This window comes from Hemitrygon akajei, chromosome 3 (genome assembly GCF_048418815.1).
Source record: "Hemitrygon akajei chromosome 3, sHemAka1.3, whole genome shotgun sequence".
NCBI lineage: Eukaryota > Metazoa > Chordata > Chondrichthyes > Myliobatiformes > Dasyatidae > Hemitrygon > Hemitrygon akajei.
The window spans coordinates 36,580,809-36,607,314 of record NC_133126.1 but is presented as its reverse complement, the minus strand read 5'-3'; the positions used below and the strand labels follow the sequence as shown (position 1 = coordinate 36,607,314).

General features: G+C 38.4%; 1 protein-coding gene across 3 annotated transcripts in view; it reads left to right on the top strand.

Moving 5' to 3' along the window:
* Positions 1-26,506, top strand: part of ptpn21 (protein tyrosine phosphatase non-receptor type 21) — a 61,990-nt gene that overhangs the window by 20,477 nt on the left and 15,007 nt on the right. For all 3 annotated transcript variants that reach the window (XM_073039578.1, XM_073039580.1, XM_073039579.1), the window contains exons 3-12: positions 4,466-4,635; positions 5,318-5,415; positions 9,950-10,017; positions 10,430-10,500; positions 11,069-11,156; positions 12,428-12,516; positions 16,732-16,819; positions 17,335-17,417; positions 18,853-18,913; positions 23,015-23,096. In XM_073039578.1, the coding sequence (XP_072895679.1) occupies positions 4,466-4,635; positions 5,318-5,415; positions 9,950-10,017; positions 10,430-10,500; positions 11,069-11,156; positions 12,428-12,516; positions 16,732-16,819; positions 17,335-17,417; positions 18,853-18,913; positions 23,015-23,096 (898 nt within the window). The remainder of the gene's footprint in view (positions 1-4,465; positions 4,636-5,317; positions 5,416-9,949; positions 10,018-10,429; positions 10,501-11,068; positions 11,157-12,427; positions 12,517-16,731; positions 16,820-17,334; positions 17,418-18,852; positions 18,914-23,014; positions 23,097-26,506) is intronic.

Below are 26,506 nucleotides of genomic sequence, written 5' to 3'. Positions count from 1 at the left end.
CAGGACTGGAGGGATAAAAGAATTGGAGTCAGAGTTAAAAGTGGGGGAGGGGAAGAAGAAACACAAGGTGGTAGGTGAATCTGGGAGGGGGAAGGATGGAGTAAAGAGCTGAGAAGTTGTTTGGTGAAAGAGGTACGGGGCTGGAGAAGGGGGAATCTAATAGGAGGGGACAGAAGACCATGGAAGAAAGAAAAGGGGGGAGGAACACCAGGGAATACGGGCAAGGAGATAGGGAAATGCTGAAGGGGGGTAGTCATTACTGGAAGTTTGAGAAATTGATGTTCATGCCATTAGGTTGGAGGCTACCCAAATAGAATATAAGGTGTTGCTTCTCCAACCTGAGTGTGGCCTCATCATGACAGCCATGGATTAATGTGTCAGAATGGGAATGGGAGGTGGACTATGTCAGAATTGGAATACTCATTTTGTGTGTGTTGCTTGGATTTCAAGCATCTGCAGATTTTCTCTTGCTTGACATTGGTAAGTGGCTAATTGATGAGGAAAATGCTGCTTGATTCTACTCTCATGGGTATATTCCACAAATGAGTTAGTGACAAAGGTAGATCAATGGGGTGGTGATTAGCTGGCTTCTATTTGGCCTGCTTTATATGGACTGGCATATTTTCTGCATTGGTAAATTGGTTTATTATTGTCGAGTACCGAGTTGCAATGAAAAACTGTATCCTGTCCTTACAGATCAATTCCTTACAACAGTGCATTGAGGTAGTACAGGGTAAAACATTACAAGTGCAGAATAAAGTGTTATCGTATGGAGAAAGTGCATCTAGATGTTAAGGTGCAAGGTCATAATCACATAGATTGAGAGGTCAAGAGTCCATTGTATTGTTCTAGAGAAACTTTCAATCGTCTCATATGAGAAGGATAAAAGCTGTCCCTGAGCCTGGTGATATTACTTGCTGAGGTTTTTGTATCTTCTACCTGATGGGAGTATGAGAAGAAAGTGTCTGGGGTGGATGAGGTCTTTGATTATGTTGTCTGCCTTACCAAGGCAGTGAGAAGTATAGATGGAGTCCATGGAGGGATGAATGGTTTCTTTGATACGTTGAGCTGTGTCTACAACTCTAAGCAATTTCTTGCAGCCATGCCAATCCAAGCTGTGATGTATCTAGATAGGATGCTTTCTATGGTGCACCAATTTAAAAATTGACAGTCAAAGGGGACATGTCATTTTAGTTTTTCTTTTTTGCCTCCTGAGAAAGTAGAGGCACTGGTGAGGTAGGTGTGTTGGAAGTGGTGTCCACATAGCTGGACAAGGCAGGCTATTGGTGATATTCACTCCTCGGAACTTGAAGCTCTCCACTCTCTCGACCTCAGCTTCTCTACCAGTCCCTTCCTGAAGCCAATGACCAACTCTTCTGTTTTGCTGACATTAGGAGAAAGTTTGTTGTCAGGACACCATGGCTCTCCTATTTCCTTCCTGTACTCCAGCTCCTCATTATTGGAGAAATATCAGCTACAGTGGTGTCATCTGCAAAGTTGTAGAACAGAATCTGGCCATGAAATCATGACTGTACCAAGAGTAGTGTCGGAAGTTGAGGATGCAGCCTTGTGGGTGCCAATGTTGAAAATAATCATGATGGAGTTATTGCTGCCTATCCTTCGTGATTGTGGTCTGTTGGTCAGGAAGTCAAAGATTAATTTGCACTGGGAAGTGTTGAGTCCCATTGTTGGACTTGGTGAGTATTTGCAAATAGTTTGATGCGACTGCTGTGGCTTTCCTCTGCTAGGTTGTCACCCCCAATAGTTTTCAAAATAATATACTTGTTATTATGGGGAACAGCGACAGAGGTATCCTGCACTGTCTACCTGTTCTGTTTCCTTCTCCTGATGGTCACCCAGTTATCTGTATCTGGCAACTTGGGAATAATTGCATTTACCATATCCAGAAAATGTGGGGGCCTGTGAAGGTGTGTTTCCCAATGGAAATCTGCATAAAAGATGCTGAAATCCACTTTCAGTACCTGATCTCTTCTTGTAAGAAATAATATTGTGTGCCCTGTAAAGATACCAGGCCTCCATCCTTGATTCCAGATTAGTCCAAAATTGCCTTTTTGCACTAACAATGGACTGGAGGTCATTACTGGACTACTTAAATGACTGTGAGTTGCCAGCTCTAAATGCCACAAATCTAGCCTTCAGATTGTCACAAATCCCCTGGTTCATCCAAGTCTTTTGGTTTAGGGAAATGTGTTTATGGGTCGCATTTGTCCATGCATGTCCTTATGAAATGGATGTCTCTGGCATATTCATTTAGGTCCACTGATGAATCCGAGAACATTGTCCTGTCTACCTACTCGAAACAGTTCTGAATTTTTTCCTCTGCTTGTCCTGTCTAGTTGTTCTTAATCTTCACCAATATCACGGTCTTCAGTCTCTGTTTGTTCACAAGAAAAAAAAGCCAGGTCGTGGGATTTACCAAAGTGCAGTTGAGGGATGGAGTGGTAGGCGTTCTTGATTGTAGTATGGCATTGGGTGAATGTGTGTTCTCTAGTGTCACAGGTGATGTGTTGGTATCAGAGACTTCTTCAAGCCAGCTGAGTTGAAGTCTTCCACCTTAATGTGACAGGCATCCAGGTATGCCATTTTATTTTTGTTGATTATGGTACTTAGTTTCTCAAGTTTGATAGTTTGACATCTACTTGAGGTGAGACGTAGACTACAGCCAGAAATACACTGGGAAAACTCTCCTGATGGGTAGAAAAGTCGTTCAGAACCAGATTCCAGGTTGGGGGAGCCTAGATTTGAATCAAGGTTTGTCTTCATATTTGAATCAAGGTTTGTCTTCATATCTATGAATAAAGGAGTTAAGTGGCCAAGGGATTGTTGATTGTAGTGGAATACCTGTATAACAGGTTTTTGACATCCAAAACTTTTGAATCTATCCCACTTACCACAAGGGTGATGTCTCCCAACAAAATAGTGTGCCCTTAGTTATAAAGATTGTGTTTATCTGTACCTAGACTTCATGATGCTCACTTTTGCATATATTCTTGATGGATACATGGGCAACAAGTATATTGATAGTATAGTTTATTCTTTATGTCGGTTCACTCACCATCTACTGCAAACACAGTTCAATGGACTTAAAAATCATGACCTAACAAATGTTTACAATCTCCCGAAGGATTTGGCGCACTGAACTCTTGAGAATGCAGATATGGCCATTGCTGGAATATGGCGTCGGAGCCTGAGACTGAGAAATGAACCAATGATTCACTGGTTTAAGTGCTGAACCAAATTAAAGTGTTAGGGCGGAGGACGAACTGGTGTTCAGCTAAATTTTCTGTGTCAGCCAAGTTCCCCACCTGAGCCCATTCTGTTTCTCTGTGCTTGACCCTTCTCAGTCTATTCTCACTGCTGCAATCAGGCGGATGGTCCGAGAGTCTTGGGTTGACGGCATCATGTTCAGGGGTAATAGTTGCCCTGCAACCATGGGGTTTCTGGACCAGCTTCACTCGCCTCGCTGCTGAACTGACTCCGCAGTTGTGGCCTGCAGCCATTGGAGTCATGGACCAGCATCATTCACCCCAGTGCTGAACTGGCTTTGTGGCTGTGGACTCACTTTCCTGGACTTAATGGTTCATATTCTATGTATTTGTTTACTTTTTTTTTATTGTGTGCACAATTTCTTTCTTGTTCACACATCAGATGTTTATCTTTGTGTGGGGTTTTTCATGGATTCTATTGTGTTTCTTTGTTTTGTGGCTGCCTGTAGAAGATGAATCTCAAAGTTGTATATGGTATACTTTGATAATTTACTTTGTACTTTGGTCAGCATTCTTCTGTGGTTGCCCCATTTTTATCGCTTCAGAGACATTCCCCCTTTCGCCACCAACCCTGTAGTTCATAAGCTCTTCACTCCTTCCCCATTCTGATAAAGGGCCTTTGTTCTGAAACTTTTTTTAAAAAACTTTCTCTTCCTACAAATAGGTCCTGACATGAGTATTCTCAACACTTCCTGTATTTAAGATTTCCAGCATCTCCAAGTATTTTATGATATTTGGTTTTATTCTGATTCTTTAACAATTGAACAGAACAATTAACATTCAGTTTAACAATTGAATGCCTCAGAAACATTCAGATATGAGAAATTGAGAAGATGTGAGCCAATGTGATTTTTAAAAAAATATTTTGAGGCATTGAAAATATTATGATTTATTTGCTTTTTGTACTTTAATGCCTAAAATACCTTTAAATATTAAAGAAAATCTAATTCAACAAGGCAAATAGAGATTTCAAAACAAAATTAAACCAATTTAGGTTCTCTTTCAAAAATAATCTCTTCCCAAGTCTTTTGCAGCCTTTTTTCTTAAAGTAATTCCACAAATACTTGCACTTCATACCTTGCAAGTTGATAATGTTTTATATTTTATTACACTATTAATATGAAATATTTACTATCAGTCTGTGTTGTTGCTTGACTGTTAATATTTCTCTCCTGCAGATTAATTACTTCAGTCTTTGGTATTACAATAAACAGAATCAATCCCGATGGGTGGATCTGGAAAAGCCTATCAAAAAGCAGCTAGATAAATATGCCATTGAACCTACAGTTTACTTTGGTGTGGTTTTCTATGTGCCAACTATTATTCAGCTCCAACAGGAGATTACAAGGTATGCAACCATTAAGGCTTTGCTCCAAATGTTGCTTGAGAAAGGTCCTTGACTTGACTTCAAGTTAACACTTTAACAATTGATATTGACTCTCTTTTGACTATTGTTGGTTATTCAGTAGGAAAGTCATTGTGTTGTTTACAATATATGCGGATTCAAAATTTCAGATAGAATAATTTATAAGGATATAATTAAACATCAAAATTGATTTTTCTCAGAGTGGTTGCATAAAAATTATTAGGATGGTTACAAGGTAGAGTGATTTCAGTGATATTGTAATACTGTAAAGGGAATTGTATGAGCAAATGGAAGAATAACTTGCAGAATCATGTTTGTGGGTGAATTGGGCTGAGGAGCTAGCATAGACCGAATGAACTATACTGTAATATTCAAAGAAAATTTAATTTTGAATGTCATGTTAACATTACCTGCCCATGTTACCAATGCATTTGGAAGCAAATCTGCCATAATATCTTCTAATTAAGTTTTCATTTTGATGTTATTAAAATTACATAAACCCTAGGTTAACATTCCTTTTGAGTTGTATAATCTCAGCTGATGTTGTAGTCAGGATTATTGGCAATAATATTAGGGTGGGAAGAAGAATGTTTTAACACTGGTTGTAAATGGGGAAGATATTTGTATGAGTGTAATAAGGTGAAACTACAATTTGTTTCTGCAGATACCAGTATTATCTTCAACTGAAGAAAGATATTTTAGAAGGTCGCATACCTTGCACATTAGAACAAGGAATTCAGCTTGCTGGTCTAGCTGTACAAGGTAAGGAAAAGTTTGATGTTTGATTCAGAAGTCATGACAGACACTGTATTTTTGTGGATAAATGTACAAAGTTTCTAGTTTTCCTTTGTTTTGGCTAAGTAAATCAAAAGGTCCATATACATGGACAAATAGTTAATGTAGTTAAAGTCTTTGACGTTCTTCCCCATTGACTACATTGTAAGTAGGTACATGTCTTTTCAAAATTCGATCCTTCCAAACTTTTCATCTCTACCAGCCAAAACAAAGCACTATTGACCTCTCTTCTCTGGCAAACCACTGCCCATCTCCCAGCTCTTTTCTCTATATTTTTGAACATCTTGCTGTATTCCAAAAGCTGTTTCTATTTTTTCACCCGTACCATAGCACAGAAATGACTCTAAAAACATAAGTCATCACCTGCATTTTGTTTCCTGCCCTTGATTCTTTATAACCGTCTTTCCATGTTTAGTTGTGCTACTCAGTTCCACTTCCATCTATTTATCATATCCATGGCATCTCTTGATCCTTCATTACCTACCCTTGACACAAATTGCAGCTTGGTTCTCAAATTTTCACAACTGTATTTGGCAGTAACACTTTGAGAAATGATGTTCAAATTCTACATTTCAAGTACAGCATAGAGTATCAATCTGGACACTAAATTCAGATATTGCAAAGTTGCTTTCAGGCCAATCTATTTCAGAGTTCTGCTCCTGAACTTGTCTTAATTGAGAGAGATGTCCCTTAGAATTGTTAAGCAATAGCCTGGTGTAATTGTATTCACAGAACTTAACTTAAATATGATGTACTAGACGACTCCATCACAGTCCCTGGATACAAACTGTCTCACTGGCAGTACAAACCTACCAGAGTTGGTTTTAGAGTGGTATTCAGGGAGAGGGTATTACCCTATTGGGTGTCAACATCAAGTCCAAGCTTTTGTAGCCTTGTAGCTCAGGTCAAACAAGGACAAGGAAACCTTGTCACACCCCACTTCACAGCTTGTGAATCAGTGTTCCTCCAAATTGAATTTAAAATAAATTGGAAAAACTTGTGGATGCTGGAAAAGCTCATTGGGTCATGTTGCATCTTGGGAAGAGAAACAGATAATATTCCAGGTCAAAGAAAACTTTCCAGTTCTGATTGGAAGTCACGGAACTGAAATGTTAAATCTGTTTCCCTTCACAGATGCTGATTGACCTACTTGAGGAAACTCTATATTTTTCTGTTTTTATTTTGAATTTTGCAGCACCTTCAGTTATTTTTTTAAGTTTTAATAGTTTTTGGAATTTTGAGTATTAGACAACAATCAAGAGAACATGTCTTTTCAGAGTGAGCAATTTTTATTGTTACATGAACAAATAGGGATAGTCTTGCAGTTTAAATATTCTATGCTCCTTATTTTCTCAGAATCTCAGGTAGACTTGTTATTGTTGTGCTGATGGCTAGTAAAGTTGTAATAAGACCACTTAAAGCTTTTACGAATGAGCAAATGTTTTCTCTAATTCATTTGGATCTAATTTATTTCAGTTTAATGAATTAATGTATTTATTTACATAAATTTGATATTGTATCCATAAATATATAAGTTTGAGTATTTTAGTAAATGGTAATCACTCTATTGCATCCTGGATGCGGTCACCTTATATTGACATTCCCTGATACAGCTAACTTTATCAGGGAATCAAAATGTTACTTGAACTTATTAAAATTAAATATAACTAATCCATCTCATGCACAGTGAGTCAGTTTAAATATGTGCACGGAGACTAACCAAACTCTTGTATTGATCTGCTGGGTTTCAGTCAATAATTTGTGGTTTGGGAACCACTTACATAATAATTGTTTGTGCCTTCACTGGCTCAAGCATCTCATTCTTAGTTAAAATGGAATAGATTTCTATGAAGTCAGATGAGTGTCATTCTCGAATTGATTTAAAATAAATACTCATGTTCTGGAAATTTTAAGTCCATTTGTACATGTGAAACATTTCACTTGAGCAGAAGAGGTCCTGCAGATTTTTAGTTTATTCAAATACCCCCCTCTCAAGTCAAGTTTATTATCATTTCGGCCATAAACTGCCGGTACAGTGCATAGTAAAAACGAAACAACATTCCTCCAGGACCCTGGTGCTACATGAAACACAAAACTACACTAGACAGCACAAGGCTACACTAGATTACATAAAACAACGTAAAAAAAACTTCACTAGACTAAAGACCTGCACAGGCCTCAAAGTGCACAAAACAGTGCAGGGCAGTATAATAATTATATAAACAAGGCAATAGGCACAGTAGAGGACAAATTACAATATAATAAATGATGTAGATGTCAGTCTGGACTCTTGAGTATTGAGGACTCTGATGGCTTGGGGGAAGAAACTGTTGCAAAGTCTGGTCGTGAGAGCCCGAATGCTTCAATACCTTTTGCCAGATGTCAGGAGGAAGAAGAGTTTGTGTGAGGGGTGCATGGGGTCCTTCACAATACTGTTAGCTTTGCGGGTACAGCGTGTTGTGTAAATGTCCGTGATGGCGGGAAGATGATCTTCTCAGCTGACCGCACTATCCGCTGCAGGGTCTTGAGATCCGAGATGGTGCAATTCCCGAACCAGGCAGTGATGCAGCTGCTCAGGATGCTCTCGATACATCCTCTGTAGAATGTGAGGATGGGGGGGTGGGAGATGGACTTTCCTCGGCCTTCGCAGTAAGTAGAGATGCTGCTGGGCTTTCTTTGCTATGAAGCTAATGTTGAGGGACCAGGTGAGATTCTCCGCCAGGTGAACACCCAAGAAATTTGGTGCCCTTTACGATCTCTACCGAGGAGCCGTCGATGTTCAGCGGGGAGTGGTCGCTCTGTGCTCTCCAGAAGTCAATAACCATCTCTTTTGTTTTGTTCACATTCAGAGACAGGTTGTTATCTCTGCACCGGTCTGTTAGCCACAAGAACTCCTCTCTGTATGCTGACTCGTCGTTCTTGCTGATGAGACCCACCACGGTCATGTCATCGGCGAACTTGATGTTGTGGTTCGAGCTGTGTGTTGCAGCACAGTCATGGGTCAGCAGAGTGAACAGCAGTGGACTGAGCACACAGCCCTGGGGGGCCCCTGTGCTCAGTGTGATGGTGTTGGAGATGCTGCTCCCAATCCGGACTGATTGAGGTCTCCCAGTTAGGAAGTCTAGTACCCAGTTGCAGAGGGAAGTGTTCAGGCCCAGTAGTTTCAGCTTTCCAATCGGGTGCTGAGGAATGATTGTGTTGAATGCTGAACTGAAGTCTGTGAACAGCATTCGAACGTATGTGTCATTTTTGTCCAGGTGGGTGAGGGCCAGGTGGAGGGTGGTGGCGATGGTGTCATCTGTTGAGCGGTTGGGACAAAACACGAACTGCAAGGGTTCCAGTGAAGGGGGCAGCAGGGTCTTTATGTGCCTCATGACGAGCCTCTCGAAACACTTCATGATGATGGATGTGAGAGCAACAGGACGGTAGTCATTGAGGCAGGACACTGAAGACTTCTTCAGCACGGGGACGATGGTGGTGGCCTTGAAGCACATTGGAATGGTGGCGCTGCTCAGGGAGATGTTGAAGATGTCACTGAGAACATCTGCTAGCTGGTCTGCACATCCTCTGAGCACTCTGCCAGGAATATTGTCTGGTCCAGCAGCCTTCCGAGGGTTGACCCTGCATAGAGTTTTCCTCACGTCAGCCCCAATAAGACACAGCACCTGGTCATTGGGAGGAGGAGTGGTCTTCCACACCACCACGTCAGTTTCTGCCTCGAAAAGTACATAGAAGTTATTCAGTGCATCTGGGAGGGAGGCATCACACGCACAGTCAGGTGATGTTGTCCTGTAGTTGGTGACGTCCTGAATGCCCTTCCACATGCGCAGCGTGTCGCCGCTGTCCTGGAAGTGGCTGTGGATTCGCTGGGTGTGTGCACACTTTGCCTCTCTGATGGCCTGGGACAGTTTGGCCCTCGCTGTTGTCAGGGCTGCCTTGTTGCCCGCTCTGAAGGCGGAGTCACAGATCCTCAGCAGCGCATGTACCTCCGCTGTCATCCATGGCTTCTGGTTAGAGTGCATAGTAATGGTCTTGGACACAGTGACATCATCGATGCACTTGCTGATGTAGCTAGTCACTGATGCCGTGTACTTCTCTAAGTTGGTAGAGTCGTTAAAATACTGCAAAATACAAAAAGAAGCACTTAGTAGCTTGGCACTTTTTTTTTTGAAAGTTTGGCACTATATTATGTATATTTACCTGTTTATGTAGTAATCTGAAGTATACTTTCTGTTCTCTTGTTTTCAATTTTATAACTGTACTTTGAAACCACAGATTTACACTATTTCAATTACAAGCTTTTTATTTCTTGCATTAATAAGACTCTGGGTGAAGTGTAATTTCAGACACTTTACGGTTGTACCAAGTCTTTGCTCTGATGTTCTCACTAATTTTTTTTAATAGATTTTATATTCTTGACCAGGAATACACATTTGCAAGTAACGGTTTTTGGTATGTTTTTTTTCCCCTTGTGTAACTGATTTCATTTGATTTTCTTCAGCTGATTTTGGAGACTATGATCAGTATGAATCCCAAGATTTCCTGTACAAATGTGATCTTTTTCCAGTTGTAAGTTCATTTAATACATACTCAAAAACTTTAAAAATGAAAATAGTGGTTTATTCTAAAGAATAATTTAAGATGTCAGAATAGAAATGCTTTCTCCATGGACTTTTGACTATCTTTAAATATTTCTGTGTCAGAAGTTCATGAATATTTAAATTGAAAGGAAATTGAAATTATTCAAGACAATTATGTGTAGTTTTATTGCTTAAAACAGTAAAGGGAACTAAAAGTTGTGAATGAACATGATATTTGGGTCAGTAATTTTTGAAAAGTGGATTTTTATGCTTTTTATAATGAAATTAAGCTAAATGAGGTGTTACATCAAAAAGAAAACAAGTAGCAATATAGTATTTTTTTTCTTAAAAGCTTATTTTGTGTGTTGTTTTTTTTTAAACCTTGTTCCCACTTCCCAAAGAATTGGATTCAAGATGATCGAATGCTACAGGATGCAACACAGAAAGTTGCTTCACTATATCAGAAATTCAGGTTAGGTTTTTAAGGAATTTGTTTCTTTTCCACTATGTTTCCATAAAATGTTGTGTTTATGTATTCAGTCACTAATACAGCAAGTGTACTGAGCTCCTCTAAGTATACCGATCTCTTACTGAAAATTAGGGAATGATTGGATCAAATTAAGGTCATTCAAGCTGTGTTTGTACACATCAAACAAATGGATTCAGGGCAGCTTTGCTGATGTCTGAGATCAGATAATTATAATCAACCACCTTAGTTACTGCCTTAATAAAATAAGTAAAATTAAATTAGTTGGCTTATTATTTTAGTAGCACACTAAAGTGATGTCAGTTTATGCAAACTTTAAGATAAACTGTATTATAGATTTTACAATATAAATAAAAATAGCAAGGAACAGTGAATGTAATGTTAGCAAAAGAAGGTAACACTGTAAAACAAGTTTTAAAATAATTTAGTGATGTGAACCTTAATTGTTTCCATTATTAATCTGGATTTTACTAATGGAATTTCAGCTACTGATATAATGCGCTAAACGGAACTTATTCTTTCTACATTTATTTCTGCTGTGCTTTATTTTTAGGGGTCTTACTCCCTCTGAGGCAGAATTACTTTATCTTCAGGAGGTAGTGAAAATGGAAGGCTATGGCCATGAAAGCTACACCGCCAAGGTATTAAATGGGAAAAATTGTATTTTAAATCAGGTGCAACGTTATAGTAACAACTTTGTAAGAATATCAGAATTTTGAGTAGTATTTTTGACGGATCTGGGAATGCACGCCTGTATAGCAGCACATAGACTTGAGCACTTCAGTATTAGCTTGTCAATGCCATTGGGAGTGGTAATAAAGTTTGGAGTTTCCAGCAAATTGTATTACATCTTTGAAAATATTTTATAATAAACATCTGTCTTAATGAAGCAAATTAGCAAATCAATGTTTACCAAAGCAGTATAAATGGGTTGGCAATAGATGACTCCTAATATTGGTAGCGGCTAGGAGGAAGGATAATACTTTACCTTCTCTCTGACAATTTTCTATTAGTTAGATCCACAGAGTAAAGTTGCAGTATGTACTTGGGTTAATTTGCATTTACATAAACTGGCAATCTGCAGTGCATCTCCACCTGCTAATTTACAATGTTTAGGACAAGATGTTTGTACTGAATTGTTTACTAGATGTGTGGACTAATCCGACTTTCACCATTCTGAGACGATAAAAAGATAAGATGTAAAATTGCCCTCTCAAAATGTGTCTAGATTTAATGAAATGTTGTACTAAAGCAGGACAGCTCTATTCTGAATGGTACAGATTCATAAGTTTTAAAATATTAAACATTGATACTTTTTACAGTTAACATCTTAGTTAAAATATGGGGATTTGCATCAACCTTTTGTTTGAGTATTTCAGTTTACTTCATTTGTATTAAGCAGGATTTTTGAGATTACAACAGAACCACAAGTAAATGTTCAGTATTTTCCTTTGATCAAATTATGGCCAATATAAGTCCAAACATCTGCTCTTGTCTCTTTTTTTGTGAGACATTGAAAATAAAATTGGGTAAAACCAAAAATCCAGTTTATTTTAACAAATTTTAAATCAGAAATGGTTGTGAGCTCACAAAGACATCCTAATGTTATTTTTTTTAACTGATGGCATGGTGACTAGCATTTCGGCACATGTCAGCACATAAATCATAATGGCTTTGGAATATGAAGAAAATTAATGAACCAAAATGTAAAAACCAAGGAATGTGATTATAGTATGTAAAGGAAAATGAGAAAGCAATCTACTTCCAATCACAAAGTACCAAAAAAGCTGGGAGAATGTCATGTGTTTCTTTCCACTCATTGCTGATAGGGTTATGTTTTAATCATGTGAAAAGTAAGTGGAATATCTGACAGTAAATATATTTGTCTGATTTCTGCCTTTTTTGTTTTTAGGACAGCCAAGGAAATGATCTATTAATAGGCACATGTTTGGAAGGCATCTTTATGAAGCACAAAAATGGCAGACTTCCCTCTGTTTTCAAGTAAGGCTTGTCATGTCACAGATTTAATGACTAATTTAAAAAGTTAGCTAATTACAAGAAAACCCAATGCAGGTCGACCTTCTATAATCCGGCACCATCGGGACCTGAGGAGCATTGGATTAGTGAAAATGCCGAATTACAGAAGGATCACGTTAAGCAATAGCTAACCGCCTGATCATACCTTTAAAATATCATGCAAATCAGTATAAGTTGGATAATAATGAAACAGAAATATTAAATGAGTAGCAAGTGAAATTTTAATAAAGTAATATACTGTACAGGCACAGATAAAATAAAGGGTACAAGTAAATGTACAGGAATTAACTTATACAGAACAGTTGAGCACTTCCGCTTCTAAAGTGAGACGTTTAATATACCTTCAGGCAAAGTTACATGTCTGCAAGTGTGGGGTTGTCAAGATCATCAACATTTTCATCTTGAAAAATGAGTGAAGCATCAGGAACTGGTGCTGAAACAGGCTCAACAGTTTATTCAAAAACTGTTGATGTTGGTGGCAGCACATCTGGGTGAGCAGAAGCAGAAGACAGAGAAAGGTCTTCTGTACGTAATGTTTCACGCGACTGCCGGGCGGCTGGGGATTCGGTGCTGGGCTCTTCACTCTTAACTCACTCACAGTTACTGAGGGAATCCTCGTTAGTTTATTTTCCTCCACTTAGCAATATGCTTAAATTCAGCGGGTCGCCACATCTGATCTGAGATCGTAGGCAGAAGAGAACGGAGTGCCAGCGGGGCAACGCTGGAGGGCAGTGTGCGACTGCCAGCAGGCGGTCGAGAAGATGGACCGACCTAGCGTGCGCCAGCTCCCCTGCTGCTGGCGGGTGCTGGGCAGCCACGTCTCTCGCAAATTATATCAATAAATGCAGGACAACAAGCAGGAATCACCTGTCTGTGCTTACAAGAGCACGCCAACACGTGAACAGATCTACCGCAAACAAAACAGTGTGCTGCAGATTGGTACAGTGGCCCAGGAAATTTGAAATTACAGTTGCGCAGAAAATTTGAAATCAGTGCCGGATTGTAGAAGGAATTGGATTCAGAAGTCCGGTAATCTGACTACTGGATTACAGGTAGTCAGATTAGTGAAGGTTGACCTGTACTGGGTTTGAGTGGCATTTCTTAATCGGATAAATGCTAAATTATTGACTGCAAATTTATCAATGAATCTACTAATTTGAAGTGCAGCTGTAATTGTTTTCAGCAGAACATTTGTATTACTGTATGAGCTACTATTTTAGGATGTGCATTTCTTCAGTGTTCCAGAAGCTGTTAATTTGGCAATTTTGTACACAAGTTAAAGTTATCATTTACAATCTAGTTTCTAGTTACAAACTACTTGCACATTGTAACTAGGTGTTTCTTGAAAAGCCAGTATGGGAGGCAACTCTCATACCTTGGAGAATAAAACATGGTAGGCTATTTTAGATAACTTAATGTGTTAATGGGACATGATTTCCGTAAGTTAATCTAAATCATGTAGATTTAGGCAGATGCAAAGAGTGCTCAAGTTGAAGTAATTAATTGTTCATTGGATAATTTAAAGGGATGCAGTGAGAGGAAAGAGTGGAAGGTTGTGATTCCATTTTCTGAAACAACTCCATTCAATGTTTTGTGTTTTCCCACAGACCAAGAGGCTGATGCAGAAACGTAATATTAAAGGAGATTTTAGGTGCCCATAATGCTATTGTGTAAATGTAGGACTTTCCCAGTAACATTTTGTGGAAGAAGAATTGCAAATATTGGCAAGAAGTGAATAGACAGATGTTAATGGGTAGTACATGGATTTCCAAACGGCATTTGTAAAGCTTTTCATTAGCTACTTAAGTTGACAAATGAATTTGAGGGCAAGTTATGAAGTGATTAAGGAGATTGAATAAGCAAAAGGTAACAAAGAATAGGTGTATCGGAATAGTAAATGACATAATGTGATTTGTAGCATCCCTTGATCAATATTTATTAATAATTAAATTGCAGGATGGGATTTACTGAAGACACAATTGTAAAATTGAGAGGGGAAAAGGTGAGGCAAATGAGGTTATCCACATTGGACCAGAAAATGATAGATCAGAATACTTTTGAAAATCATGGAATTTAGGGGTTAGCCCATATATAAATGTAGTGGGTAGACACATGAAAATGAATATATCCAGAAATTTTGAAAACAAGGTTGTCCTAAGGTTGTAAACACCACATATGAGAGTACATTTGTTTCTGGGCAAAATACTATAAAGAGGATATGCCAGTTGTAATGGTGATGCAGTGTAAATTACATGGAGGATATTTGGCTTCTGAGGGACTGTGCTCTGAACATTCTGGCAAAAAGATTGACTTGGAATCGGGATATTTGCAAGGTAGCCACAGAACACTTTCTCTGTCCTCCAAAAACGTCCTATTGGTAAACCCATTATTACTAAAAAGAAACCAGGAGGTGAAAAAACAAACAAGTGTAATAGTACCTACGGAAACCGATCCCTTTTAATAAAATTGAATTTTTACCTTCAATTTATATCCTACAACCATCGGCATCTGAAAGTTTGTGGTGCTATTCAGCCCATGTGCTATTTAATGAATGTTGGGATTGAAAAAAAAACGTACAGCACAATACAGGTCCTTCGGCCCACAAAATTGTGCCAGACATGCCCCTACCTTAGTAGTTACTAGGCTTACCCATAGCCCTCTATTTTTCTAAGCTCCATGATGGTATGGATTCAATGGGAATGTCATCCTCCCTTGCTTTACCCCTTCTGGGATTCTATGGTGATTCAAAACTGCAGACTTTCCAGGGGTGATCCTTTCTTGACATTATTGGTTGATTGAGATACAGCGCAGAGTAGGCCCATCTGGCCCTTCAAGCTGTGCTGCTTAGCAACCCCTTTTTTAACTGTAGCCTAATCACAGGACAATTAACCAATTAACCTACCAACTGGTATGTCTTTGGGCTGTGGGAGGAAAGGGGAGCACCTAGAGAGAACGTATGCAAACTCCTTACAGAAAGAGGCGGGAATTGAACCCAGATCGCTGGTACTGTAAAGTGTTGTGCTAACCACTACGCTACCGTGCTGCCCTTCTGAAGACAACATTTAAGATGTGTTTTTTTTTAGGGTAAGACCATAAGACATAGGAGCATAATTAAGTGATTTGGCCCATCATGTCTGCTGCACCATTCCATTATTGCTGATTTATTATCCCTCTCAACCCCATCCTCAACCTTTGATGCCCTTATTAATCAAGAATCTGTCAACCTTTGTGCTTTCTTGCTTTATATTCAAATTTGATTGTGATAAAATGCTAATAGTTTGTCCTTTTATGTTCTTAGTCATGTATTAGCCAAGTCCTTACTGATTTGTGTACATGGATGCAGATATCTAGAGCTTTTTTGCATGTCAACATAGTAGCAGGTGATGATTTTGCTGAACTATTAATCTAGAGGCCTTGGCTAATCTGGAGGTGCATCTTGCATGAAAGAAAGGTAACTTCAGGTAAATTCAGTTAATGGGAATAAAATGGTTTGCCATTCCCATTATAGTACTAGGTTGTTTTGATGAAGAGTATTTCACATGAGATGTTAATATTTTTTGTCTTTCCTTAGATACTGTCTGAGCTAAGTGTATCGTGCATTTTCTGTTTTTATTTCAGAAGACCTGCAAAAGTTGCCTGCTGGTCATTATCACTGCAGATAGGAAGGAGAAAAAAAACCTTGATATTTTTTCTTCATCGGCCTCATTGCCTGTATGTGCCTCTCTGTAATAGAGAGCATCTTTATGTTGTGTAGCACTGCTAATTGGGATTGATTTTGAGCATAGAAAAACTGGACATCTAAGCCACTGTTGGTCCACTAACAACATATTGCAGATGCTGGAAATATGAACTAAGAATTGAAGCTATCAGAAATGCTCAGGTTAGGAAGCTTCACAACTGCTGTTAATTTGCAATAGTAGCAGAATTGTCTTTGACCTCATGGCCAGTGTATCCCCTCAAATGTGGTTCAGTGAGACATAGAAGAACTTGCCAGGATTGTCACTGGGCTACCCATTCACCACTGTGCTGAGCATTGACTTCATTTGTAGTTAGCATTCTCTGGCTGCGATGTGTATCATTAGTTAAAATGGTGTTTGCAAAAAAAATATATAAATCCATAAATTCATTATAATTCCTTCCAGGCTTGAAATTGCTGTAATTTATCTTCCTTTTCTTTAGATGGAGTGAAATATCCAATATGTCTCACAACAAGTCCTCCTTTGCATTAGAATTGGTAAACAAAGAAGAGACCATCCAGTTCCAAACTGTAAGTGTTCTAAAACTATTCAGTTGTTGTGAACATGCTACTGCATAGCTGATAAATATTGTGCCCAATCTTTTGTCTGAAAATAGCTCTTGCTAAGTTATGGTCCAATGTTGGTATGTTTAGTTTCTATAATCCGTTTTAAGAAGCAATCTTACTATTTTCAGATATATCTTTTTAATGTTATTCAAGGCTATTAGTTACTCTGTTACTATGATTCTTTTTATTCTCTGTTTTTATACTGTTCCTTTTTATTGGCTCCTGCTGAGTTTTTAAAAGATCATGATGATTGCAGCCTGCCAAAAAAATTCCGGAAGGCCCCAAGGTCTTTTTAAAACTCGTGCTGCCTCACCGCTGTATGACCTCTCATAATGATTACAGCCCACTGAAATTTTCTGAAACTTTTCTATGTCTATCTAATCTTTTAATTAGTTATGTTTCCATTTCCTTTCTTAAACATGCTATTCTTTGTGAAAACTTGACACTTAGTGTTATTGTTTTAAATTCTATTTCTACAGGAAGATATGGAAACTTCTAAATATGTTTGGCGAATGTGTGCTGCACGACGCAAGTTTTACAGTATGAATAAAAACTCTAACTTGTGAGTATCGTATCCATTGAATTAGGACTGCATTCTTTTTTTGGTGTGTAATTTGTAACAAAAAAAATGAAAATTAAAGTAGTTCTAAGGAATTTTATTTATATTTTTCCTCGCTTTTAGAGACTTGCACAAGTGAAGTTTGCAGGAAGCTTTTGCCTTTTTCTCCTCATTTGGATTTTGCTCTATCCTCCTTGTTTGCCTTTTTGCCATTTCCTCTTGTGGCTTTTGCCCTTTTCTTTCCAGTGTAGTTTTGCCTGACCTACCTTTTATAGCATCAGTGTTTATTATGGTTAACTTTATTTCTCTATTGACAAATTCTCCGACCACTCTAATTTTATACTTTAAAGTTCTGATTTGTTTAATTCTAAATTTATAATTATTACACTGTTAAAATGGGAAGGGGTGTTGGAAGGCTGAATACCTGATTAAAAGCACTGTATACTAGAAAGATTCAGTTTAGTTCAAGTTCTGATGAATGGTCCATAGCCTAAAATGGAGACGTACAAAAGAATGCAATTCATCCAATTTGCCTCCTCACCACGTCCCCTTTATTCCATAGTCCACTGTCATTTTCCATCAGATTCCATCTTCAAACCTTTGAAATGTCTGCCTATCACATCCCAGCTTCTTGTATTATTCTCACTTCCCCCTCCCCATTTGTCTACTTCCCTTTCTCATCTGGATTCACGTATCACTTACCAGCTCTTGCTGTACCCCTTGTCCCCACCCTTTTATACTGGCAATATCCCCTTTTCCTTTTCATCCTCATGAAGGGTCTTGACCCAAAATGTTGACTGCCACTTCCTTCCATAGATGCTGCTTGACCCACTGAGTTCATTCAGTATTTGTGTGTTACTTTTTTACCTGAAATGTTCTTTGAGCTGCTGAGAATTTCTAGCATTTTCTGTTGTCGTTTCAGATTTCCAACATTTATAATTGTTTTCTTTTATGTTAATAGCTTAGTCAGCTTTAAAGGAAAGTGTTTATAAATATTTGATTCTGCACTTTGCCTCTCCTTCCCTGAAGATGCTATTTCTTTTACCTGTGAAGCTATTCAAGTTGAACAGACATTGATAAAGATATAAAACAATATTGCATCTAATTTTGCTCCTGTGTACACCTTGTATCTGAATATTTAATGTCTGTACAGTATTCTAAGATTAGTTAAAGAAAATAGTTTACTCCTTGAATGCTGATGATAATTAGAAGTGTATTCTAATATTAGGTAATTGAGTACATTGAAAGCTGTGAACTAAAACTCAAAGCTATTTAGTGCCATTGAAACGTGCATAGTTTCATGATCTTTATCCTTCAATTTTTAACGTTTTCATTATTTTTGCATTTAAAATCTATTTAATGTCATGAAAAGTGCTAGTTTAAGATCTTTAATTTTAGTGGGAAGAATTATATGCTGTCATTTATTTTTCAATTTCAGACAAGCTCAGGCTGCTTCAGTGAGTCCAGTCCGAAGGAGCACGTTGTCAAGAATGTCTTTAGTATGTAAGATGTTGATTTATAAATTGCATTCTCTTCTAACATGGTTTTTTAAAATCTATTAAAAGACCACATATCGTATCACTGCACTGAAATTTTCACTTTAAAAGAAGATTCTTACTATTTTGTAATGTTATGTGCTACCACAACATGTGGATTTGCTTTAATTAAATCAGTAAAAGTTTATTAGGTTCAGGCAGTGCCTGTGAAAGAGAATAAAAAAAGAGGGGACGTCTTGGGCCAGGGGCTCAGAAGAGAAAACAAATGAGATTACAGTTTTAAAGAAGGCGAGGAAGGCAATAGAAGAAAACAGGAAAATTTCTGATGGGGAGAAACTAAGTGGATAATGTGGCAGTTAGGCCATATTGTGCTTGCTGCACTGTTGTTTTGCCTAAAAACAGGGTTGTGGAATAGCAGGCTTGCCAGATCATTTGATAGCATCAAAACTGGTGTTTCTCCAATTTAGAACCTCAACCCATGGACCAGACCTATCTTTTGCATATTTAATTTGAAACTAATGGCATTGTGGTCACTGGATGCAAAGTGTTCCCTTACACAAACTTCTGTTACCTGCCCTGTCTCATTCCCTAATAGCAGATCAAGTATCACACTCTCTTGTTGGGACTTCTGTGTACTGATTAAGGAAGCTTTCCTGAACACATTTGACAAACTGTATCCCATCTAGTCTTTTTACAGTATAGGAGTCTGAATCAATATGTGGAAAATCAAAATCACCTTTCGTGGCTGATTTATTATCCCTCTCAACCCTATTCTCCTGCCTTCTTCCTGTAACCTTTGACACCCTGACTTACCAAGAACCTATCAACCTCTGCTTTAAATGTTCTCAATGACTTGGCCTCCACAACCAGCCATGGCAATAAATTCCATAGATTCACCACCGTCTGGCTAAATAAATTCCTTTTCATATCAGTTCTAAATGGGCATCCCTGTGGTCCTAAACTAATCCACTATGGGAAACATCCTCTCCGCATCCATTCTGTCTAGACCTTTCAATATTCAATTAAGTTTCAAATAGATAACCCCCCCCCCCCCCACTAAATTCCAGTGAGTACAGGTAGTCCCCGAGTTACAAACGTCTGACTTACGGACAACTCGTACTTACGAACCGGGGAAGGAGAACGCCGTCTGCCATTTTAAGTTGTTGCCGTTGACACTGTGTTGAGTGTTTAACTTTGTATTTGGCTTAAACTTTTCTTGGTAAGCTTCACACTGACCCCCTCTCACCCCCCCCCCCCCCCCCGCGCCCCGTTCCGGTCGGCTGGTGGCTCGAGAACAGAGGTTTCCGAGTTCAGTCCAGTGACAGACCGCTCCCATGCTGGGTTGACGTCGATCCAGTGACTCCCGTATCATCCGTGTCGGGTTGATGTCGAGCTCGCAACTCAACCTCATTAAAAAAAAACACTGCCACCTCCAGTTTAATTTCCCATGTGGAATATTGTGGAGGATCAAATACCCAAACCCAGCACAGCCCTCACTTGTCTCATTTAACCTGTCTCAGTGCGGACCTGGGGAATTCAGTGCGGTGGTCCTTAGGACCCAGCGGACCTCGGGAGCCAGCACAGCTAGGGACCCGCCACCTGCAGTGTTTCTGTTCCATTGACAGGAAGTTATCGCGATTGAAAATGAAGTGGAAATAATAATAGAGGTGAAACGCCATCGGTCATTGGAAAAGCATTAGGCTACAGTCGGTCAACAATCAGAACAATTTTAAAGGATAATGGATAAAATGAGAATAATAGAGTGTGTGAAAGGCCCTGCCCCAATGTAAGCTACAATTATTACTAAGCAACGCAGTGGTTTAATTATTGGAATACATGCGTTTCTTAAGTGTTTTATATGCATAGAAAGGTAAAATATATTCTATATACTAAAACAAACGTTTGACTAACTGACGCTAAATAATACCGGGTGTACCTGTTCCGACCTACGTACAAATCCGACAAAGACGGACTCAGGAACGGAACTCGTACGTAACCCGGGGACTGCCTGTATATGTCCAGAGCCATCAAATGCTCCTCGCATGTTAACAATTTTATTCCTGGAGTCATTCTTGTGGTTGATCCTTATTTCACAGCCTGCCTTTCCCTTTATTATTTTAATAATTATTTCAAACATTGTTTGAATATTTTTGTATTGAATCATTTTAGAATGTTTTCATAATAATTTAAATCCCGATAAAATAGCATGCTGAAACAGGCAATTTAGCTCAACCTGTGCTGGTATTTGCCCTCAAATATATTACTATTTTTTGTTCTGATCTAATCTTGAATATTGTCCTAACAAACCTAAAACTAGAGTTCCTTTTCCTCTCTGTTCAAATAGGTAACTCCTTGTTTGGATTTATGATCACAGCATTATTTGAACTATTTCATAGTAGAGATGCCAAAAGCCATTTATCATGACGCAGCACCAACAATGCTTTCATAGCTGGAAATATTGCATCACTTACCATACCCCAAATTCCTTTGACTGGAGCTGGTGCACTTTTATTTACACAATTTTGATTGCTTCATAATTTTAATGCATTTTGCCAAGTAATGTATCACAATTAATAACCCATAATTAAACTATTTAAACTATTATGTATTTTTCAAATAGCATCCTAGTGAACCTACTTTTATAACTTCTCTAAAGCCTGTAATTTTTTTTTTGGGTATTGAGCCTAGTATTGCTGGTGAATCTGTAAATGAGATTTTACGGTTTAAAATGCTCACCTTGGATTCATTAATCAAAAATGTTAAAATAAAATTAATAACTGCATGTTTAAAAGAAATCCTAAAAACTTGATGCTGTTGGTACACTTTTACAAAACCTTTTTCCACAACACTGAGACTACTTTTTAACTACTTGTGTACCAGAGTACATCACTCAAAGGCAATGTATTATATTTGGCATGATTAAGCCCATTATCCAAATCAGTTAATTCTTTTTTTTTCTTCTGAATAACTAGCTGTATCTCATCTTTAATTTTATTCTTAATGAAAATATGAGAGCTTTTCTCTTTAAAACTAAACATTGGCTGCCTGAATTCAACTGCTTTATTATTTTAGTGATGTTACAAGCGCTGCCTGCTTTCAAATTTTTCCCCTAGGCTGTTTTTGACATTTAATTGCAAAGCAGAAACCATGTATCTATATGTAACGCTTGAAAGTCTTGTTCCGTCACTAGAATTTATTTTTGTTTACATGACTAAATAAAAGGCAATTTTCTATTTTCTGCTTTTAATTTTGTATCTGATTAAAAGGTGATCCTTCATTTTAAACTTCAACTCAATAAAACGGACAGTGGAAGCTCTATTTGATATAGCATGTTTATAGGCTTATTTGCGTTCATTTCAACAGTCTGAACGTAATCTTCAGAAATCCACCCATCAACACCTCTGCTATTCTAATATCTATCTGTCTGTATGATTCCACTTAAAGTTTATCACTTAACCAGCTGTTTTATGTTACCTTATAATTGTCTTTGGATTAATGTCAATTATTCTTGTTACTTTTAATATAGTACATAGAGATTTTTTTTCGGTACAAAATGAGCTACATGAATGACAGTTGCTGTTGGTTTTAAAATTGCTATAAAATTTGGCTTGTGAATGTTTTCCCATAAGGAGGACTAATCATATATACTGAGTCATATATTTTCTTGCCACCTTTCCTGCCTCAATTTTTTTGAGCACAGTTAGTTTTGCATAGAGGCAGTTTTATGCAAAACCACAGTTCAGTTTTTAACAAATGTTTACTTACGCTTTTCATAACCAGTCAATTTCTTTTAGAGTCGTAAGTTTGTCATTCAAAGGTATATATGTATACCATGAAATGAAACAACATTCCTCTGGAATAAGATGCAAAACATAATACATATAAGCTGCACATAACATAAAGTAGTCTTGTATTGGATGGGAGAAGGGAAAAGGAATTGATAAAAGGATTTTTCCTTTCTCTCAATGTTGCAATAACTGCTAGAACTACCAACCTTAGAAATTAATTTATAATTCTTAAAGTCATATCTGTTGCTATCTGTTCTGTATTGCTAAACACATGCTGTGGATTAAAATGTATTTTATCATTTTTGTTTCCTTTTAGCCAAAACCTCATCAATTTATGATGCCCCTACCACAATTGCATTACAATGGACACTACACCGAACCCTATAAATCTTCGCAAGGTAGAGTTTAAAACTAAATGAAATTTTAGATTGGGATGTTTAAAGTAAACGTGTTTATTGCTTTAAAAATGATCATTGCTTTTCTATTATTTTGTGACTCAAATAGTTAAAAGAATGGGAACATAAATATAAATTTTGCATGGTATTTATTTAAAACTTTTCAAGTTGTAGAATTGATCCAAAATAAACAAAGAAAATTCCAAGAGACAGCATTCTGTTCCAGCATACCATATTAATTAGATCCAGAGCCTATAAAAAATATCACCCCCCTTGGAAGTTTTCATGTTTCATTGTTTTACAACATTGAATCACAGGTAGTTTAGTTTGACTTTTTTGACACTGATCAACAGAAAAAAAACTTGCATGTCAAAGTGAAGACAGATCACTACAAGGTGATTTAAATTAATTACAAATATAAAACAAAATAATTGTTAACATAATTACCCACTCCCTTCAAGTCAGTACTTAGTAGATGCACCTTTGATAGCAAATATAGCTTTGAGTCTGCAAGGATTGATCGCACATCTAGATACTGCAATTTTTCCCCCATTCTTTACAAAACTACTCAAGCTCTGACAGATTGCATTGGGATCATGAGTGAACAACCCTTTTCAAGTCCAACCACAAATTCTCAATTGAATTGAGGTCTGGACTCCTGACTTGGCCACTCCAGGACATTAACCTTGTTTTTTAAGCCATTCCTGTGTAGCTTTGGCTGTATACTTGGGATCATTGTCTTGCTGGAAAACAAATCACCACCCGTCACCATTTTCTTGCAGACTGCATCAGGTTCTCCTCCAGGATTTCTCTGTATTTTGCTGCATTCATTTTATCCTCTATCTTCACAAACTTTCCAGGGCCTGCTGCAGTGAAGCATCGCCACAGTATGATGCAGCTACCACCATGCTTCATGGTAGGGATGGTGTGTTTTTGATGCACATTGTTTGCCTTGCACCAAACAGCATTTAGTCAGATGGTCAAAAAGCTCAACTGTGGATTCATTCGACCATAGAACTTTCTTCCAGCTGACTTCAGAGTCTCCCACATGTATTCTGGCAAACTTTAGCTGAGATTTCATATAAGTTGGGGTTTTTTTAATATTGGCTTAAAGCTGTGATGGGTGAAGCACCCAGGCAACAGTTCTATGTGCAGTCTCTCCCATCTTGATCACAGAAACTTGTATCTGCTCTAGAGTTGACATAGGTTTCTTGGTGGCCTCCCTCATGTGTGGTTAATCGGTTTTTGAGGATGGCCTGCTCTAGGCAAATTTACAACTGTGCCATATACTTTCCATAAGATATAGGAACAGAAGTAGGCCATTTGACCCATCGAGTCTGCTTCACCATTCAATCATGGGCTTGATCCAATTCTTCCAGTCATCCCCACCTCCCTGCTTTCTCCCCCATACCCTTTGATGCCCTGGCTAAGCAAGAATCTATCTATCTCTACCTTAAATGCACCAATGACTTGACCTCCACAGCTGCTTTTGGCAACAAATTCCGCAGGTTTACCACCCTCTGGCTAACGTAATTTCACCACATCTCTGATATAAATGGATGTCCTTCAATCCTGAAGTCGTGCCCTCTTGTTCTAGACCCCCCCCCCCCCCCACCATGGTTAATAACTTTGCCTTACCTAATCTGTTCAGGCCTTTTAACATTTGGACTGTTTCAATGAGATTTCCCCCCCCATTTTCCAGAACTCCAGGGAATACAGCCCAGGAGCTGCCAGACATTTCTCATATGGTAACCCTTTCATTCCTGGAATCATTCTCTTGAATCTTCTCTGAACCCTCTCCGATGTCAGTATATCCTTTCTAAAATAAGGAGCCCATAACTGCACACAATACTCCGTGTGGTCTCATGAGTGCCTTATCAAGCCTCAACATCACATCCCTGTTCATATATTCTATACCTCTAGAAATGAATGCTAACATTGTATTCACCTTCTGCTCCACCGACTCAACCTGAAGGTTAACCTTTAAGGTATACTGCACAAGGACTCCCAAGTCCCTTTGCATCTCTGCATTTTGAATTCTCTCCTCATCTAAATAGTAGTTTACCTGTTTATTTCTTCCACCGAAGTGCATGACCATACACTTTTCAACATTGTATTTCATTTGCCACTTTGCCCATTCCCCTAAACTATCTAAGTCTCTCTGCAGGCTCACACTACCTGTTCCTCCACCTATCTTTCTGTCATCGGCAAATTTAGCCATAAAACCATTAATCCCATAGTCCACATCATTGACGTAATCATAAAAAGCAGTGGTCCCAACACTGACCCCTGTGGAACTCCATTGGTAACCAGCAGCCAGCCAGAATAGGATCCCTTTATTCCCACTCTGTTTTCTGCCGATCAGCTAAAGCTCCACCCATGCTAGTAACTTCCCTGAAATTCTGGTGGCTCTTATCTTGCTAAGCAGCCTCGTGTGGCACCTTGTCAAAGGCCTTCTGAAAATCCAAGTACACCATATCTGCTGCATCTCCTTTGTCTACCCTACTTGTAATTTGTTAGGCAGGATTTTCCTTTCAGGAAACCATGCTGGCTTTGGCCTATCTTGTCATGTGCCTCCAGGTTTCTCTGTAATCTCATCCCTAACAACCAATTCCAACAACTTCCCATCCACTGATATCAGGCTAACAGGTCTATAGTTTCCTTTCTGCTGCCTCTCTCCCTTCTTAAATAGTGGAGTAATATTTGCAATTTTCCTGTCATCGGGTACAGTACCAGAATCTACTGATTCTTGAAAGATCATTGTTAATGCCTCTGCAATCTCACCAGCTATTTCCTTTAAAACCCGAAGTTGTATTCAATCTGGTCCAGGGGATTTATCCACCCTCAGACCATTAAGCTTCCTGAACACCTTCTCAGTCGTAATTTTCACTGCACATACTTCACTTCCCTGACACACTTGCATGTCTGGTATACTGCAGATGTCTTCCACTGTGAAGTCTGATCCCCTAGTGGGCTCCAATAACGAGCTGGTCTAAAAAGCTATCCCTTAGACATTCTACAAATTAATTATTTGATGATTGACTTAACTGTACTCCAAGGGATATTCATTGGCTTGGAAATTTTCTTGTATCCATCTCCTGGAGTTGCTTGGAGTGTTCTTTTTGTCTTCATGGTATAGTTTTTGCCAGGATACTGACTCACCAGAGTTGGACCTTCCAGTTACAGGTGTATTTTTACTACAATCAATTGAAACACCTTGACTGCACGAAGGTCTCCAAAAACAGATCTTCACTTAACTAATGATGTGACTTCTAAAACCAATTGGCTGCACCAGTGATGATTTGGTGTGTCACATTAAAGGGAGGTGAATAGATATGCAATTAATTATTTTGTGTTTTATATTTGTAATTAATTTAGATCACTTTGTAGAGATCTGTTTTCACTTTGACACA